At 34.5% G+C, this 20,166-nt stretch overlaps 2 protein-coding genes across 2 annotated transcripts in view; one reads left to right on the top strand and one right to left on the bottom strand.

Moving 5' to 3' along the window:
* The window catches only part of LOC119833467 (periodic tryptophan protein 2 homolog), a 16,406-nt gene extending 5,127 nt beyond the window's left edge, over window positions 1-11,279 (top strand). The window contains exons 8-17 of the mRNA XM_038357481.1: window positions 241-493; window positions 1,112-1,259; window positions 1,645-1,836; window positions 2,954-3,099; window positions 3,720-3,867; window positions 4,215-4,358; window positions 4,691-4,800; window positions 5,298-5,446; window positions 5,856-6,060; window positions 11,135-11,279. Of these exons, the coding sequence (XP_038213409.1) occupies window positions 241-493; window positions 1,112-1,259; window positions 1,645-1,836; window positions 2,954-3,099; window positions 3,720-3,867; window positions 4,215-4,358; window positions 4,691-4,800; window positions 5,298-5,446; window positions 5,856-6,060; window positions 11,135-11,264 (1,625 nt within the window). The 3' untranslated portion in view covers window positions 11,265-11,279. The remainder of the gene's footprint in view (window positions 1-240; window positions 494-1,111; window positions 1,260-1,644; window positions 1,837-2,953; window positions 3,100-3,719; window positions 3,868-4,214; window positions 4,359-4,690; window positions 4,801-5,297; window positions 5,447-5,855; window positions 6,061-11,134) is intronic.
* A 956-nt stretch (window positions 11,280-12,235) lies between these two features.
* LOC119833475 (sensory neuron membrane protein 2-like) overlaps window positions 12,236-20,166 on the bottom strand; it is a 19,144-nt gene continuing 11,213 nt past the window's right edge. Inside the window, exons 5-10 of the mRNA XM_038357492.1 lie at window positions 18,866-18,957; window positions 18,006-18,223; window positions 16,890-17,015; window positions 14,165-14,351; window positions 13,509-13,634; window positions 12,236-12,450 (exon numbers count right to left, since the gene is read on the bottom strand). Of these exons, the coding sequence (XP_038213420.1) occupies window positions 12,244-12,450; window positions 13,509-13,634; window positions 14,165-14,351; window positions 16,890-17,015; window positions 18,006-18,223; window positions 18,866-18,957 (956 nt within the window). The 3' untranslated portion in view covers window positions 12,236-12,243. The remainder of the gene's footprint in view (window positions 12,451-13,508; window positions 13,635-14,164; window positions 14,352-16,889; window positions 17,016-18,005; window positions 18,224-18,865; window positions 18,958-20,166) is intronic.

Genomic DNA, 20,166 nt, shown 5'->3' with positions numbered 1-20,166 from the left:
ATTTCTCCTTTTACCTGAATATTATGGAATGTATGTCGTAGACATGATGAATATGACAAAATCTTCTAAAGGAAATATTTTGTGAGCAATAAAAAATTTATTAGTTAAATAAATAATTTGCCGATGCCGTGTCCTTAAATAAAAATCAATATTATTTGAAGCATTTTTTTTATGAAACTTGAACTATATAAAGTATTTTAATATATAATAAAAAAATGGGAAAACATTATCCCCTTCCAGGTGAACAATACGTCCTAAAGCAGCAGGGTCACTCGCTGGACATGACCTGCGTGGCCTACTCTCCGGATGGTCTGCACCTGGTCACCGGCGGCCACGACGGCAAAATCAAAGTGTGGAACACGACAAGTGGTTTCTGCTTCGTCACGTTCAGTGAGCACAAGTCGACGGTCACCGATATTGTGTTCAGTGCAAATAAGAAGTTCTTTGTGTCCTCGTCGCTAGATGGCACCGTGAGATGCTACGATTTGACTAGGTTTGTTTTTTTTTTTTTTGGAAAAAATTATATTAAAGGGGTGAAAAAAATTTGTGTTCAAATGCTGTGTTGCGACAGCGTTTCTGAATCGCGCAAACAATTTTTTTTGAATACGTGTAATATATAGAACTTTCCGACATCGTCCATCGGGGCTTTACTGGCCGGCCATCGCTTAAACTGGACAGGGATCCCCCCTTTATCGATGAAGGAGGAACTCCACTTTCCCCCCACAATTGGTTTATATTAAAGGGAGATAAACCAATTTTCTCTTTAAGAAGTGACTACAGTATATGGACATTTGCAAAATTTAATATACATGTCTGTATCTCAAATTTCATTAAAATCCGTTCAAAAACAAACAAGCTTTCATATTTATAATACTATCCTACACTAATATAATAAATGAGAAAGTTTGTAAGGATGTGTGTGTGTTTGTTGCTCTTTCACGCAAAAACTACTAAACCGATTGCAATGAAATTTGGTACGTAGACAGCTGGACAACTGGAATAACATATAAGCAATTATTTATCCCGATATTCCTACGGGATACGGAATTACGCGGGTGAAACCGCGGGGCGCAGCTAGTATAAGTATATGAGTATGAATGTGAAATTCTAGGTACCGCAACTTCCGAACGTTCACGTCGCCAAGTCTGGTGCAATTCAGCTGCGTGGCGATAGACTCCAGCAGCGAGCTGGTGGCCGCCGGCGGACAGGACGTGTTCGAGATATTCATATGGTCCGTTAAGTTTGGGAAACTTTTGGAGGTGAGTGGGAATTATATTAGATATTAGATCTCGTGTAACAGCTTCCAGCCCCGGGCTTTACGCGCGTTGTTAAAAGAAAATCCTACTACCCTTCCTAAATTTTGTGAGGATGTATGTGTGCTTGTTGCTCTTTCACGCAAAAACTACTGAACCGATTGCAATGGAATTTGGTACGTTGATAGCTGGACAACTGATATTAATACATATGCAACTTTTTATCCCGATATTCCTACGGGATTACGCGGGTGAAACCGCGGGGCGCAAATAGTTTATCGTAAATGACAATTAATATTTTTGGTCTGTATATTAAATAAGTGTGATTTGTATCTAAAAATATTTATAAATAATTAAAAAAGTTAATTAAGGGGGGTTTTATTAATTCCAGGTGCTAGGTGGTCACGAAGCGCCCGTATCCAGTGTATCATTCAGCCCCAATCTATCTAGCTCCAGACTGGCCTCAGCATCCTGGGACAAGACTGTGAAACTGTGGAACTCGATCGAGAGCAGTTCTGATTGCGAAACTTTGAGGATGACTAGTGATGTCCTACAAGTGACCTTCCGACCCGATGGGGATGAGGTAATTTTATAAACTTGACTTACTAGTCTGCATTGATCAATACTCATATTAATATTAGTATTTCTACACTAGTCTACACTAGTCTATACTAGTCTACACTAGTCTATACTAGCCTATACTAAATTAATTTTCATTAATTAAAAAAAATTGAAAGTTCTTTATTTGTTTCAAAAAATATTACATAGCATAGATACATATATTGCATTGAACCCCACACTAATATCTAATATCTAATATATAAAATTCTCGTGTCACAGTTTTCGTTGCCATACATACTCCTCCGAAACGGCTTGACCGATTTTGATTAAATTTTTTGTGCTTATCCGGTATCTATGAGAATCGGCCAACATCTATTTTTCATACCCCTAAATGATAAGAGTAAGGCAGAACAGCCGTTTGTCGGGTGCAGCTAGTACTAGTATATAATAGTCTACATCACACTAGTTAACTTTAACCTAAAGTATTAGTTAAGGTATTTTTGTAGTAACAGAAGATTTTTTAATTTTTAGTTTCATAGCATTGAAATGCTTTTATAAATAAGAAATTTTTTGAAAGAATAGAAAAAATTCGATCACGGGGCGGGATTCGAACCCGCGTTTCTTGTTCGATGTTTTTTCTTGAAAAAAATTTTCTCATTTATAAAAGAATTTCAATGCTATAAAACTAAAAATTAAATTTTAAAAAAATTCTCAGAAGATTTTTTGTTATCTATAAATTTAAAAGCTACTACTGTACGGATTGTGCAAATTCATTCAAAGCCTGATTCTACTAATTCATTCATCCTGAGATCGCAACAGAAATTTTTATAAAGCATGTTTTATCAGTTAATGTTATAAACCCACATTAACTGATATGATGTAATAGTAATACACATGGACTACACTTTTGTTTACACTATTTGTGACTGTATAAGGTCTTCAACGAATTTTCATGGACCCTCCATGGCCAATTAACCTTTAAGAAGAAAGTTATTTTAGTAAATGAATATGGGAATAGATTTCGTCGGTTCAGTAGTATTCATTTCAAAGCAAACTCTGGCCTCGTATCACCCGAACCGTTTTCAATGCAGTTTCTCATGAAAATTTTTCAATAGCGCATTTTATTTTATTAATTCCAGATAGCGGTATCCACACTAGACGGGTGTATAACATTCTTTAATGTGACCACATGCGACCAGACCGGCAGTATAGAGGGCAGGAATGACCTGGGGTCAGGGAGGGCGGATACTGACCTTATCACCGCCGAGAAGATGTTGAAGACCAAGTTAGTTAGCTGTTTGATGATTTATAGTTTATACTTATGTTATTAAGTGTTAGAATAAATGCCATATTTCTTTGTTAGGCGGGGAAAAATATAGATATTTATTTTTTCAAATCAAATCAAATCAAAAACTCTTTATTGTGCACGTTTACAAGAAGAGTACAAACACAGAAAATAAAGAGCACAACAGACGGTCTTATCTCTTAAACAGCGATCTCTTCCAGACAACCTGGTGGACTAAGAAATCGCCAGTGTTTATTAATGAAAACCAGGTCTTATGTTGTTAAGTGACAAGTATATATTTAACTCCCGACGTATATGGAGCGATGTTTGGTCTGTCTGTGTGTGTCCTTTTATCTCTGGCATTTTTTGTATTAAAGTTGACTTATGTGCCACCTTCCATCTTCACATAGGTAGGCTAGGTAGTCTTGAAAGCTAGTAAAATACGCTATATTAAATTTCAAATACAAAATGATTATATTTTATTAGTGTCACGTTAGCTCTTTCTATAGTCGATATAGGCCACTTTGGAAAGAAGAAAAGCACTAAGTAAGTGGAACAAAAAAAGCATAGAGTCGTTAGTTGTTGATTTTTTTTTTAATATATCCCTTTTTGTATTTCAGAGCGTTCACGACAATATGCTATTCAGCTGATGGATCCTGCATATTGGGCGCCGGGAACTCTAAACACATTTGCCTGTACAGTGTGAACGAGGCGGTTCTCATCAAGAAGTTTGTCATCACACAGAATAGATCTTTGGATGCTATTAGTGTGAGTTGAGCTGATTTTTAAATCTCCAGTCTGTTTGTTGTGGCTGGTCTGTGAAAGGGTCACACAAGGTTCAAATATTGGTCTGTCACATGTTTAAACAAATACTAAACTATTTGAACAAATCAATATTTATTTATTTAAAAATATACCGCACAATAATAAAACCGAAGTGCTATATAGCAAAATGGAATCCAACTTCCAGTTGTTTTGAAGATAAAGCATTATTTTTATGGTATTATAAATTACTTTAAATACCTATAACAAGCCTTTGCATATAATATTATAGTTCAAGCCATCTTTGCATTTTTAGATTTGTGCAAAAAAAATTTTTTTTTTTTATATTCCAGGACGTTATAAACCGTCGCTACCTCACGGAGTTCGGCAACATGGCGCTAGTGGAGGACCGCAGCTATTTGGAGGGCGGTGAAGTGAATATACGTTTGCCGGGCGTGCAGGCGGGCGATATGGCGGAGCGGAGGGTTAAACCTGAGGTGGGTTGTCCGAATCATGATTAATGCCTTGAAATATAAACGGGTGCTGTGCGTATAAAAAAAGCTTTCAAAGGTTTTCTTATAATTCATATTTTTTGTATTTTTTTTTTTTGTTATATTGGAGAAATATAAATAAACCCACCTTATGATCGAAAATTGTCAGGAATTGTTGTTGAATCGGATTAAATCATTTATATAATATACATATACACAGAGTTTTCACATTATATCATTAAAGAGAGTTTTTAGGTTTTTTGACGATATTTTTAATGAAAGATCTCTTTTATATCTCTTTTTTACTTTTTTTTAAATCTCATTTATATGATAATAAGGTGCGTGTACACTGCGTGCGTTTCTCGCCGACCGGCGAGAGCTTCGCCGCGTGCGCAACCGAAGGCCTGCTACTGTACAGTCAAACCGCTGGAATGGACGGCACTTTCAGGTGATTATTGTTATATTATATCACATCACACTATCACACTAATATTATAAATTAGCTGCGCCCCGCGGTTTCACCCGCGTAAGTTCATATCCCCTCAAAATATCGGGATAAAAAGTTGCCTATATGTTATTCCAGTTGTCCAGCTATATACGTACCAAATTTCATTGCAATCGGTTCAGTAGTTTTTGCGTGACAGAGCAACAAACACACACAAACACATCCTTACAAACTTTCGTATTTATAATGTTAGTAGGATTAGTAGGATAGTAGGATTTAAATGTTATTCAACCAAAGATAAAATACTATCATGATATTTTTGGAATATCCACCGACAACCGAAACACAGTTCCCAACTAGTTCGGTAGTCAGTGGGTCGTATAAGATGTAATTACTTTATTTTATGTCAATAAATATTTTTTCATTTTCATTTTCAATATTATTAAAAGAAACATTACAATATTAATTGAACCCGAGATTAAAATGTATTTCTCTCACAGGCCGTACCGTCTCGAAACGGGGTCAACACCGTTAGCTGTGAAATCCCTCCTGGAGAAGAAATCTTGGGGTCCGGCGCTGGTATGCGCGTTGCAGCTAAACGAACATACAATCATACAGGAGTGCGTTGAGTCTGTGCCCGCTGGTGATAGTGAGTTAAAATATCTGTTATATTATATGTATATATGTTTGACTGCGATATTAAATCGCCTGTACCACTCTCTTGAGTCCTATCTCTAGACAAATATAATGTTAAATAGAAAGACATATATAATTATTTTTATTGAGCGCATTTATATTATATATAACATTCACGTGTCACAATGTTAGCTACCATACTCCTCCGAAACGGGTGGACCAAGTCAAATTAAATTTTGTGTGCATATCGGGTAGGTGAGAATCAGCCAACATCTATTTTTTATAACCCTAAATGATAAGAATAAGGTAGAACAGCGTTTGCCGTGTTAGCTAGTAATATAATAAAGTATTTAGATATTAGTGGAATAAGTTTTTGTTGTAAATGAAAATAAGTTTTAATAATTACCCATTTATGTTTCCAGTCGATCTCACAGTGGCCAGTCTTGAAGAAGACTACAGCCATCGACTGCTAACCTCAATATCTAGACTGCTAGAAGACACTAGACATATAGAACATGCGCTGATGTGGGTCCGGGCTTTGATACAAAAGGGGAAGAAGGTCCCAGTGCCAACCTTACTGGCCTTGGAGAAAGTGCTTACCGTCAAGTATGGACAGTTGAGTAAGATGTGAGTATTGGTTTATATAAATAATTTTGTAAGGGAAAGAGATAGAGAAATGGAGAGGAACGTGTGAACGAAGGAGAAAATGTAATAAAGTAATAAGAATAAACATTATAACATTATCTTTAGCTTTAGGCTAGTTTATATAATTGACACCTATTTTCTTGTTTACTTTTAACTATGTTACTTCTATAAAATACATTGGTCTATTACAAATAAAGTACTCATACACAACAATAAAGAAAAGTTTCGATTTATTCGAATGACATTTGACGTTGAGATTATGGTTTCAAATAGGCCGTTATATTATCACAATGAAGAAAAATATGTATTTAATACTTCATAGCTTTTGATCTCGCAGGAGAAGCCGAGATAGTCTAGGCAATGACACGGTTGTATCCACTCAACAATAGTCGATAGTATAGTAATGATGAAAACGCTGATCCCTTTAGCACGAGAAGAGATTTTGAATTTTGAATATACAATTTAATATCACTTTTGATCACATACATCAAATAAAACATTATAACATTCGCTCGGTAGCCCGTAAATAGTGTCCCGAACTGTTAACAATATGGCGTATGCAGCTCGGGCTCTAAGCATCTTTGTAGAACTTTAGACTTTTATTTGACAGTGATACTATGCTACATTTTATTATAGTAAAGTATAGGTATATTATATATTGGATGGATATGTAAATCTGAAAGTGTTATTCACTGCAGGTCAAGCTAGAATCATTTAAGTCATTTTGGCAATATTTATACCCTAGATAAGTAATAATAAACTGTACATAAAAATATCGCAATCGTTTTTGACATTCTAAAAAAAATTGCGAGATATCTTTAATTATATTCTTGTTTCAATTAAGCCTATATAAAGGCATTAAAAACTTCTTTTTATTGTAAATATTTAGGCAGGAGACCTTTTAGCTAGTGATTCATAGTTCAAATTTGTCTGTGTGGTCTGAAATTGTTTCTTATAAAAATCGTTCAGAAGATTCTTTTAAATGGTTGTTTGATTTTGTAATAAATATATTCCCTTTTTTAGTTTAGCAAGTTACATATGTTGCGATGGATTTTTTTGGTTTGATACTCGTAACAGGCAGAATGTTATGATCATTCGTTTAAATGGGATCAGATCATGCTTTTCTAATCTATGTGTATTTTCATTCAAGTTTCAAAACGGATGTTCTGTTATATTAATAAATTTTTCAGCTCCCATTCCATAGTAGAAAATGTTTCTAGTTTTTGCCGAAATATAATGTTATATTAACTTTCAATTTAATTGGTTTAGTTTTAGGACTTTAAATTGCTTAATTCTTAAATATTGATGGACTGTAGCTTATTTGTCCAGATGAACACTTTCGTATTCTTCTGTTACCTGATTTTCTTTATAACTATAACTTTGCGTATTTTTTATGTGTAACTTCGTTTGCCTTTATATAAATGCTCATTTTTTCTTTCTTGGAATGACTTCTATCTTCCTGGCTTTTTATCGCAACATTTGATAATTATTTCCTTGGCTATAGCCAAGTGAAATAATTGCTAAATAATGCTATAATAAAGAAACTAGGATTAAAGAAAAATCCAATACCGAGCATAGTTTTAATCCAAAAATAGATGTATTCATCTCTTAGTACCCTTTATCTCAGATATCAAACACTTGACCTTATCACGCGAGATAACGTCACGTAGCAAGTTACGTAATCTTGATGTATTGGGTTAGTGATTTTTATGGAATCTCCGGTGTCAGGTTGTTCGGTAATTCTTGTGAACTAGTCTATTGCCGTGGCGTTGGTTATTGCGTGCGAGATTAATCGTTTTGTCGTAATTTTAATATTGTAAAAGCATCATAATAATTTGCAGTTTTGGTACATTTTTTAATCTTTATAGAGCTATATATATACTACATATTGGATTCTATTCTATTATTATATATATGTTTATTGATTAAAATGCGTTAAATAATAGTACTTAACAAATTTTATATCTTTATACATACATGTTTTTAGTAGTTCTTAAAAATAGGAAACATTGGTTGTTTTTTGTCAAAGGAAGTATTTATTACGCAACGGAACAGTAAACGAATTTCACTTTTACTTATTTTTTACGCTATATTTAATAGATGTAAACATTTATAAAATACATGGGTTTATAGACCGACTTTTACAAAAAGGACGAGTTTATCAAATCGACTGTATTTTTTTTGCCTTTGTTATTTCCAAATTCTCGATCGGGTGAAGCGATTTTGATGATTATTTCTCTATTAGAAAGCTGGTGCCATTTCCTAGGTTAGTCATGTTTGGTCTAGTTATGATAATTTGAAAGCGATAGAGTTTTTTGTAGTTCTAAAATCATGTTTTAAACTCTGCTAAGGTATCATGTGATAGCATCAAATTGGCAGACGTCAGCTGAACTCCGAGGTCACAATATCGTTAGAAAACCGAATCAATTGATTCGTGCAAATATACAAATAAAAACCTTCAAATTAGCTGTACGATGTCGTCTCTTAGCGAAACATTGTGATAATTGCTTGTACGTTACGTTTTTATTTATAACTATGTAGATTAAATAAATAAGTTGCGACGTTTGATGTTATGTTGGAAGCGTTATATTTCATGAAAAAAGGGAAAAAAGTGAAGTCCCGTGTCCCCTACCGGGGTATGGGGCAGATGATATACATCTGTTTCACTGATCGATTTTCTTTATGGACAAGTAGGTGATCACTTATATAATTCTTGAAGACAATTTAGATTATTTGTTAAAAATAAGCATTTAAAATTAATTTAAATTACCCTTTGTTTTCTATCGTATTTTTAAGATGAGCGAGACAACCTGCAGTCCATTAATATTTCAAAGGTCAAGATAACGTTATCGAAAACATATGACTAGAAATAATCTTATTTCTTATACATGCGATACGTGCTACACTGCGGAAACGGAAGTTTATTCATACAGTTATATGAATAACTAGCTGTTCGCCCCGACATCGCCCGTGGTACATATATAGCCTATGTTACTCAATGAAGTCGCAGCTTTCTAATGATGAAAGAATTTTTGTAATCGATCTATTCGTTTTTGCGCAAAAACCTTATAAAAATACAAAATAAAAAAATCCTCTTTATAATATATATATAATAGTAAATAAAAACCTGTTAGGTTATACATGTGCCTGTCCATATAATATTGTTTGAGTCTATGGTAGATTTTTATTGCACTAAATTATATCTAGTAATATAATCATATCACTAAATTTGAACCGTTTTTTGCTTATATTCCTAGTAAGGTAGTAATGAAACGCTTTCTTATAACTATGTTACGGCATATAGGTATATCCTTATGGAAATAACTATATCACGGCTTTATCTATCTTACTGCGACACATTATTTGAAATATAGTATAATCCATCAAACTAAAGAAGAGAATTGAGATGGGATTTGGACTTTTTCTTAATCTTCTTAATATATATAAATCTCATGTCACAATGTTTGTCCTCGATGGACTCCTAAACCACTTAACCGATTATAACAAAATTCGCACACCATGTGCAGTTCGATCTAACTTGAGAGATAGGATAGTTTAAATAATTTTAATTACGGTAAATGACAACCCGGGCGGAGCCGGGGCGTGCAGCTAGTAACCAAATGAATTTAAACTTTCTCTTTAGTACTGTATGTCTGTATGTTGTATCACCGTAACTATTTCTTATATCGCGTTTACACAAGCATTCGTTATTCGCCGCGCCCAATTGCACGAATGTGTAAACACAGCATTAGTGAGGCTATCCACGACCCAATGGCTGCAATGTAATTCCTTCCACTGTGCGGCCAACTGAGCTGGTGGTTCCCCTGACGGTAAGCGATTTTAATGGTGGGAGTCGAGCACGCTTCGGCACGAATTGGGCCAGCTCGCACCGGGGAAGTACCACACCCCCACAGAAAACCGGTGTGAAATAGTGGCATGCCACTGTGTTTCGTACGGTGAGTGGGGGAGCCGGAGGCCCATTTCCTTTTCCTCACCCGTCCCAGTCCATTCCTTCTTTCCAGTCGTTAATCCTTTCCTTTTCCTTTACCCCTTAAGAGCGGGCAACACCTTCGCAGAGGCACTACCTCTGCGAATGTTCATGGGCGGTGGTGATCGCTTACCATCAGGCGAACCACCAGCCAAGTTGCCCGCTATGACATAAAAAAAATCATCACCGCGCATGAGCATTCGCCTAAAAGCTTCTCAGAATGCGCAGCCCTCTTTTAAGAGAGAAGCGGTTAGGAAAGGAATGGAAAAAAGTAATGGACTTGGAAGGGTGAGGAAAAGGAAACGGGCCTCAAAATATCGCGGGTTTTAAATGTCCTTCCATGAAAACGTTATATAAATAAAATTTCAAATACGTTAGCTTTGAAATCAATACTTTCATTCATAATACCACGAATAACACAATTAATGAAGTCTCAACACGATTTAACTTTACGCAACAGCAACAAAGTACAACTTTCGTTTCCATTGTTATTGTGATGTATTTGATTTGTAAAGAGCGAAAATTAGCATTTTGTTTTCATCGCTGTTGGGTTTTTGATTGTATATTTTGAGGGTATTCGAGGTTTTACATTCATCTATTCAAATATTTTCTCTATATTGGTTTTTTAGGGTTCCGTATCCAAAAGGTAAATCGGGACCCAATTAAGATGCTACTTATTATGTCTTCGCTCTCTGTCTGTCTGTTTCTTACGATGTATGTATCGTGATACTGTTGAAATTTTGATGATGTTCTGTTGCCGCTATATCCACAAAACTATTTTTTTTGCAATTTTTCTTTACCTTATCTGTACGGATCCCTTAGTGTTGCGAGTCTGTTTCGTACTTGATTGTTTTTTAAAGAAATTGACTTGTATTTTTAATAATTTCTGTACAATATCTTTTTGGTTTTTATCTTTTTTCTGCATTAATGTCTTTTACAGACCATGTATTATATAATAAGAAAAGTTTATTACATTATTCCGAAATATGTATTAATTTCAGCAATCATTAATTCTAACAATTAAATACATATACATTTCAATCATATAAAAGTGAATGTTATTTTCAGATGTGATTTTAACAAATATACGATTCGCTGCATCAAGACGGTTGGAGAGATAATGCCAAAGGAAGATGTTGAAATGGACAGTGATGGTGACCAGTCCAGCGGTAGAGGGACTTTCTCTGATTCTGAATAAATTTTTTTAATCATATTTGTTTTTTTTTTATTCTGTATCTCTTATGTTGTTTTGTTTATTTTATTAGAAGTCTTATTTTCTTATTTAACAATATCTCAAAATATAGGTTTACATATCTATACTTAATATTATAAAGCTGAAGAGATTGTTTGTTTGAACGCACTGATCTCAGGAACTATTGGTCCGATTTGAAAAAATGTTTCAGTGTTAGATAGCCCATTTATTGAGGAAGGCTATAGGCTATATAGTACCATGGGCGAAGCCTTGGCGGACCGCTAGTATAAAATAAATTGGTGCTCGTTTGTCTCACTAAAGCTCGAAAGTGGCTATACTGATTTCGCTATTAAAAACTTAATATATAATAAAATTGGCGTATAACACAATACAATAGCTAACGGAGGAGTTTAGATATGTTGTACACGTTGTCAGAATGGCAAAATAGATCTGTATATATTACGAATGTTTTATTTTGTTCATGATTACATATTATGCTACGATATGACCTATACAAATAATACAAATTGAACTAGGTTACGAACGTTTTTCCAAATAAAACACAACAATAATTAAACTTCCTCCTTTGTCTATTACTATAGTACTACTAGTATTATGTTATCTGTGCTATTATACAGTATAATACTACCCGTTCTTACTGCTTATACACAATGGGTTGCCTGGACGAGATAAGTCATAAGGCCGCCCTCTGTGCTGGTTTTATATTAAGATCTTTTTCAATTATAGATATTATAGACATGGTTGCGAAAGTGTAAAAAGAAATAACTAAACATAATAGACCATCATGTATTTATGTACTTCAAACCTACCTCCTCCTTTATATATTACTTTTTCACAGTTGGTTGCCTGGAAGAGATCACTCTTTAGTGATAAGGCTGCCCGCTGTGCTGGTTTAGTTTTAAGACATTTAAAGAATGCGTTATGTATGCCAGCACAATAAAGTGTAAATAAAGAAATAAAAGATTCAACGTTTATTAATATTAGTGGGGTTGAGCACAAAATGGTTGTTCCGCGGCCACACACGCACACCGGACCGCGCTACGCACACGGCTGCGAACACACACGCGAGCGCGCATCCAACGAGTATCAGCCATCGCGCGACTTCCACGTAGTCGAGGATCGTGTGAACCCGTTGCAGCTCGTCTCGTAGGTCTTCGGGAACGCTCGCCCCCTGGAATTCCAAATTCGAAATATTCATAGATTATGGAATCTTTTTATATGATGGGAATTAGTTTTTTTGGCGGGGAAATGCTCTTAACGAGTCATACAAATTTTAAATACGTATTATATAGCTTATATAAAAGTAATACTTTGTAATGTTAACGTTGTTTTGCCTTTTTATAGAAACAAGGATTTTATGCTAATAATGGGAATACCAAGCACAGAAAACATATTAAAATCGAGTTCAGTTAATATTAAATTTTAACCCCAATATTAAATTTTAACCCCTTAATAAGTAGCTTACTCGCCAACAAACCTGAATCGCACATCTTTGAGTGTAATTCGGCAGTTTGTGTTCCGCAAAAAGACATAGGATAGTTTTTATCTTGATATTCCCACGGGAACGGCAGCAATGTGAGTAAAACCACGGGACTATCTTTTAATTTAATACGCCCGAAGCCGCGGGCGGAAAGTTTGTAAGGTAAAAATAAACATAGAATAAAATATAAGTATTAAAATGAATGAATGAAACACAAATAACATTAGTTTTTAATCACTTCGTCGCATGAATTCATGAATCTACAATTGTTTAAACAGAATTAGTCAAAACAGGTCAGGTGAAGTGTGATTATGAAGCGAGATTTTATTTAGAAAGATTTATATTGACCTACATTTATATTTTACTAGTTGCGCCCCGCGGTTTCACTCGCGTAAGTCTGTATCCCGTAGGAATATCGGGATAAATAAGATTGCCTATATGTTATTCCAGCTGTCCAGCTATCTACGTACCAAATTTCATTAGATTTTGCGTGAAAGAGCAACAAACACACACACATCCTTACAAACACATTAGGTACATCTATGATCTATGTGCTAATTCAATTCTCTTATAGCCATTTACGTTTTTAGTAGTGCATCATATTGACTTAAAAAAAATATCGAAGCCAATCACCTAACCAGTTCACTGTAGGTACACTGTTCTAAACCGTTGTAAATGTTTTCTCGGTAGTCTCTAACTATCAGGGGAACCACCAGCTCAGTTGCCTGCTGTGGCATAAAAAAGGTTACCTCTTCTATCCATAAGAGTGGGAACAGCCCGGTTGGTACGGTCTGCAGCTGCGGCACATCCGCTATGTTCCTCAGTTCGATGTTAAACTGTATCCTTTGAGACGCTTCCAATACTACGCCGGTTTTCTGGAATATTCCATATATTAGATCGTATTGTATACGAGATTTTTAAACTTTAAACTAACGTTACATTGTTTATTGTTGTATTTGCCTCACATTTCATATTTAATAAGAAATAGATGATTTATGAATCAGACGGGAAGTTTCGGTAGGTCTAAGCTGTAAATAATAAAGACTTATTAACTGGTACTAAGATTGTACAGATGTTTTCTTATATTCCTATAACAAGGTTATAATTTGCCTATAAAATGTTACATTTTTTATCTCTTCGGTCTAATAAATAAAAAAATATTGCCAGTAATTATTGGAAAGAATAATAAGAAAAGTTTTGAATATATGTTTTATATTCAGATTTTAAAGTTTTACTCTCAATTAGCTTTTGTCAATCGTTTGTGACTTCTAGCAAATTCATTTAGTAGTTTTTGCGTGATGTATGTACAAACACACACTGACGGACAGATACAAACATTTTTACGCCGAATTTAGCGCGTGCGAAGCCGCAGGCAAAAGTATGTTTTGTATAAAAATAAACTCACAGGGTCCATATATACAAAGCTAGTATGCTTATCATGGTCAGGCTTGATGCCGCCATCAAAGTAGTCTAAGAGTTCTTCAGAAGCCAGGTAGAAGTGAGGCAGAGACAATATGGCGGGCGCTCCTTTACATGGCATGAGGTTCATGAGCCCCATCATGAGGCACCCGTCGTGTTTACTGCTCCAATTCCTATAAGAATAAGAAAAAAGAAATGTTCATTGTTTTTTAAACTAGTTCTAAAGCTTGACTGGTAGAGGTGACTTTTAGTCATTAGGATTTGCATTTCTGCATTTGTGCATTTGTGTGTGTAGTGTATAGTTGTTTTTTTATGTAATTATATGTGTTTTGCATCGTTCTTATTGTGTATAATCACGCAATCACACTAATATTATAAATGTGGAAGTTTAGAATGTAAGACTTAAACCGACTGTCTCCGTGAGCACGCTCGCTGTAAAGTGTTCCAAACGTCGGGTTAATAATATAATGAATAAATCGCGTTTAAAATCCGTATAAAAGTCTTTAATTTTTAAATGTATACTGCTCGCGTAAAATCAAACACGAGAAAATACTAATGTAAAAGTTGTTTGTCCGTCAATCACGCTGAAACTATGCGGATACGGATTTTGATGAAATTTGGTATATAAACAGGGTATGAGCTGACTTGGGTCATAGGTTATCACGATTAAATGTTTCCTTGACATAAAACAGTAACCTTGATATCCGGGCGGAGCCGGGACGAGCGTCTAGTAAAGAATAAATAAATAATCATTTGGAGTACCTTCATTGAAATGATCAAGGTTCACTTGTGTGAATAGGCGCTTCTCTTCCAACAACGTGTGATAATGTGATTGAAATAATGTCAATAATATTTAAAAGAAAAACTTGCCTTGTTGTCATTTTTGTGTATGTGTGTGTGTCAGTGTGTGTTGTTATTAATATTAATATAATGATTTTCATTCAACCCATGATTGTTGTAACGACACGGCCTTAACCTTCTTTTATATTTCGGAAAGTGGACTTGGAATAGCCTCACGATGTCCTTCACCGATTGAAGTAGTGATGATGTGAATTCCACAGATACAATATTGAAAAATCAATTTAAATACTCAATCCCCGGCTGTTTAATAACTAGATTATATTACGACTACTAAATTACTAATATTTTTTTTTTACCCACTAACAACTACATCCTAATCAATATTAACTATGGAGCTAATTCTTGACTGAGACAATTGCATATCTTATATCTTTAACCGAGCAATTCTTGTATAATTGGAATCTCGGAATAGGCTCCAACGATTTTCATGAAATTTAGTATATAGGGGGTTTCGGGGGCGATAAATCGATCTTTTTTTTTTTTATGTTACAGTCGGCAATGGAGCTGGTGGGACGCCTGATGGTAAGCGCTACCACCGCCCATGAACATTTGGAGCGGCATAAGGTCCATTGCAGACCTTACGCCTCTACAAATGGATTGCCGACTTTTTGGGAAGGGATTAAGAAAGAATTGGTGATAGGAATAAAGGAATGGAATGGGAGGGGTAAGGAAAAGGATATGGATCTAGCTAGGAATCTTTTTTAGAAAATGTCATATTCGTGTTTTATCGGCTTAAACTTACTTTTTTAACAAATAGGAGGCGTTTGAGTAGTCCCAATTTATTATGACTCTTCCTGACATCTATTGGCGAATAATAATACTTAAATATAATTTCCAAAAAAACACAATTTATAAAAAAAACAAAAAAAATCCGAGCAAAGCTGGTGCCAGTCATCCAGGTACTAATCAAATAAAGTGCTTAAATAAATATATATTAACAAGAACAATTAGAATAGTACATTCCTTTCATAATTCAACTAGATCACTTTTTGTATTATTTTGTTTTCTTATGTATTAGGATTAGTTATTATGTCCTCGTATTGTGTACATTCTCTTCCTGATTTTTTTATTTTTAATGCTTCCGCTTGGCTTGGGTTGTTTGGAAGAAATTGCTATTGAGCAATGAAGCCGCAATTTGCCCGACATATCTTATTTTTTCCGTATTTTTATTGTTTCATGTGTGCAATAAATGATATTTCATTAATTCATACTGTTTGTAAGTTGCCTTCAAAAAATATGCAAACAACCAACACAAAAATATACAATCTATTTATAAAAAAGGAAAAACATACCAATGAATTAGTAAACACAATTTTTAACGCTGTTGAAATATAAAACATTGTAGGTATTTAATCCTTTAACCATGTTTGCCAATTGTATTTTCCTACAAAGCTTTCAATTTCCCTAATTCAAAGGAAACCCAAATATTTTCACAAGCATTCGTTAAAATAATTGAACTGAATAATGAATTAAAAATACAGTCTTGTTTTCTATGGAAGCGAGTAGAGAAACGATGCGTAATCACATTTCTTATGTAGATATTTGAAACTAGCTTTTGACCGCGGCTTCGCATGCATTAAATTTGGAGCAGCTTAATAGATGTACATATAAAAATTTCCTCTTATATGACTCTATGTTTTAAAATACACCCCATCAAAATCCGTTGCGCAGTTTAAAAGATTTAAGCATACATAGAGCATAGGGACAGGCAGAGAAAGCGACATTGTATATATACTATGTATTTGATACTACTTAGTGATTTCAAGTATCTAGTTGTTTTTTACAACTGAATGCTATATTATCTATGATTTTAAAGTAGAATTCTCTTGTCTATGACAATACACACTTACTTCTGACAGAAGCACTTATTGCCTGGGTTAGCGCTTTTGGCGGCAAACGCCATCTTGTCTATCTCGTAGTATAGCGCACTCATGTTGTAAACTTCGCGACGGCCCACATACGTTGCGGAAAATGATCTGAAATTGTAAACATTTTAGATTAATTTATTAGACCCAATTGCACTTATTAACATAAAATATTTAATCTACAAAATTACAGTAATGCCACAGATAACTAAATAATTACCTACTAGTAGGTAGGCACTATAAATGGCATGGAAATACTTTGAAAGCTTGTTTTTTATTTTCATCTCTATGGTATAGGTGCAAAATATACTAGTATATTTAATATCTAAATAAGCGTTTTTTTTTATTTTAATTTTCTTCGGCTTATTTGTAAATTGTGGATTTTTATGGCGTTAAACGATACTTTACTACATATATAACTCTTTTATAACCATCTTGAGTCGGGTCAAGCCGGGGCGGACCGCTAGTCATCTATAAAGTTTATTTTAATAACCAATATAAACGTTGTACCGAGAACATAAACAATATATTCCAATAACGTATTCGCTACTTTGTAAAACAAATATCATCACGGTGAACTGTGAAGGAAATTCCCTTTGAAATTATTCCTTTGGAGTGAGGAAAAATTAATCCGGCACTTTGAAGGTAAATGCGAGGAATCTTAAACGAAAACAAGATGATGTTTTCTTCCTTGGGTCATAAACGTGGCTATGTATGGGGGTATTGATATAAATCTTTACTGATTTATCGTGTAATCAAATGTAGGTACATTCACATACACATTATAAATAAAATCTTTAATCTTTAAAGTGCCCGCTTGATTCTTAATTATTTCGATAATATAACTGTTATCGTATATTATGAGTAGGCGTTGTATAATGAATCCTAAGCTATTTTAATAATATATCGTAAATGTTTATGTCAAATTTAAACACATTAAACACCAAAGCACATTTAATTGAAAAGGATAAAGAAACGATTGCAAGAGGAATGAAGGAAATGGCTGGGAAGGGTAAGGAAATGGTACGAGCCGTCATAATAACATTTGTCTGTTTTGAAATAAATAAATAAATAAATTATTAAATAAATAAATAAATTTACCTGCAAACTTCAGCTTCGAATGTATACAATTTTTGGGGAATGTTATCGCCATCTACCGGTGGGAAGATGGAACCGTCGGAGCCGTTGATCATACCGCAGTACGGGTCCTTCCACTGGGGCATGTTGCTCTGGTTCTTGTAAGCCACGATTCTGCCGAGGTCTCCTATGTTCTCTGTGCCGCGTACCATGCTGTACGGCCCCAAGTCTGTGTTGTTCAGCTGGAACGTGTAATTGTTCGTACTTGTTATAAACTTAAAGACATTTTCTAATAATTTATAAGTTTAGTGCTGGTTTGTTTTGTTTATTTGGAATATTTATGTGAAACAATATATTCGTTAGTGAAATACATAGATTATTAAATCTGTGAAGCAGCTAACAATCTAGATATCAGAAGGGTGTCACTGAAAATCAGTACTGAGAAGATGTACTGAGTACTCCCTTTTTTGACGGACGCACATAATTTTTATTATTTTCTTCCCAATACTTTACTGTTTTTCTTTATGGTATGTTATTATTTGTGTATAAATAAACGGTTCTTTCTTCCTTTCTTAAATAATAGTAGGCATGTCTACATATAGCGCATGAAATAAAACTAATTATAATTTTAGTTTACTGGTGCAAAACGTGTGCTTTTTATTCTTGTTATGCATCTAAAATAATAAGAATCTTCCAGAATCTTCCATTACACCGATTTTCATCAAAAATACCACCATGAAACTGATTATCAAATGAAAAAAACTGCATCGAAATCGATCGTATCGTTCGAGATCTACGACGCCTAAGTAAAGACCCACACAGATAGACAAACAGACAGACTCTCTATCGGGAGCTACATACAAATGTAAACATAATATACTTACGTGGTTAAACATAGAGAAATAAAATCCATTCTTGTCTTCAGATGGCCGCATCACGGGTGGTGTGTCTGCTTTTATCTTTCCACAAATTAAAGCTGAAAGCACGTACTCTTATATTATAACTAGTTGCGCCCCGCGGTTTCACCCGCGTAAGTCCATAGGAATATCGGGAAAAAATGTGTTAATCAAGTTGTTCAGCTATCTACGTACCAAATTTCATTGCAATCGTGTGTCATTTTGCGTGAAAGAGAAATAAACATACACACATCCTCACAAACTTTCGCATTTATAATATTAGTAGCATAGTAGGAAGTAGGATAGGATAGGATTAAATCACAAGTACAAATACTTAGTACTTAGTACAATACAGTAGTACTGCAATGTGGATGTTTTATAGACCCCAAAACAATTAGTAATTTTTTTCTGTTAGCTGTTTGTATGTTCGTCAATCGCGTAAAAACCAATGGGAAGATTTCGATATAATTTGCTGACATCCATGTTAGGTTCATACTGTGACTGAGGTGAGGTGACTATCCTTACGTATAATACCAAAAAAAAATGATATAAAGGTTTCTAAATAGGCTTTTTGCTGAAATAAACAGTTGACGTATGATGCGCATAGCACAAAGTCGTAAAAAATGTCATACTGCCTAGGAAAATCCACAAATTTTATATTACACGAGCGAAGCTGCGGGCTGTAAGCTAGTAATAAATAATTTTATTAACATGACATGCATTCTGCGCAGAGAAGCCATTAAAAGCGTTTCATCTCAATCACTCCCACTGTTTGCTATGCAACACGGGTTTTATCGTCGCGGGGAATATAAACGTTTTACTGCATGTCGTTTATTAAAAACTGGCTTTTGCCCGTGGCTTCGCGCACTTATCCAAAGGAAAAGATATGGTTCCGCAGTTTCGCAGGATTATTTCTCGTTCCTGTGTATTCTCAAATAAAACTATCGCTACTCAGGTCTTAAACTATCTTTGTACCAAACATCGTTTAAATTGGTCGAGGGGTTTAGATGAGAAGAAGATAGACAGAGGGATACATTCACTTTTAGAATTTATAATATTAGTAGTGATTGTTTCCGTAAAGGATATCATTTTTGATGTATACTTTGCAAGAAATTTAGCTTATAAAATAACTCGATAGTCTCTCATAAATTATACTTACTTGTAATAAATTATATTATGTATTCTGTCTACAATGCTCTTAGCCAGGGGAGTTGATTTTTAACACGCTTTTATTAGCTTCACTTGTATGTTTGTATGTATGTAACTCACACCCGTTTTTCTCCCACTTC

Source organism: Zerene cesonia, chromosome 17 (assembly GCF_012273895.1).
Source record: "Zerene cesonia ecotype Mississippi chromosome 17, Zerene_cesonia_1.1, whole genome shotgun sequence".
Classification (NCBI taxonomy): Eukaryota; Metazoa; Arthropoda; class Insecta; order Lepidoptera; family Pieridae; genus Zerene; species Zerene cesonia.
The sequence above is the reverse complement of the archived record's forward strand: the minus strand, read 5'-3'. Positions and strand labels throughout refer to the sequence as shown.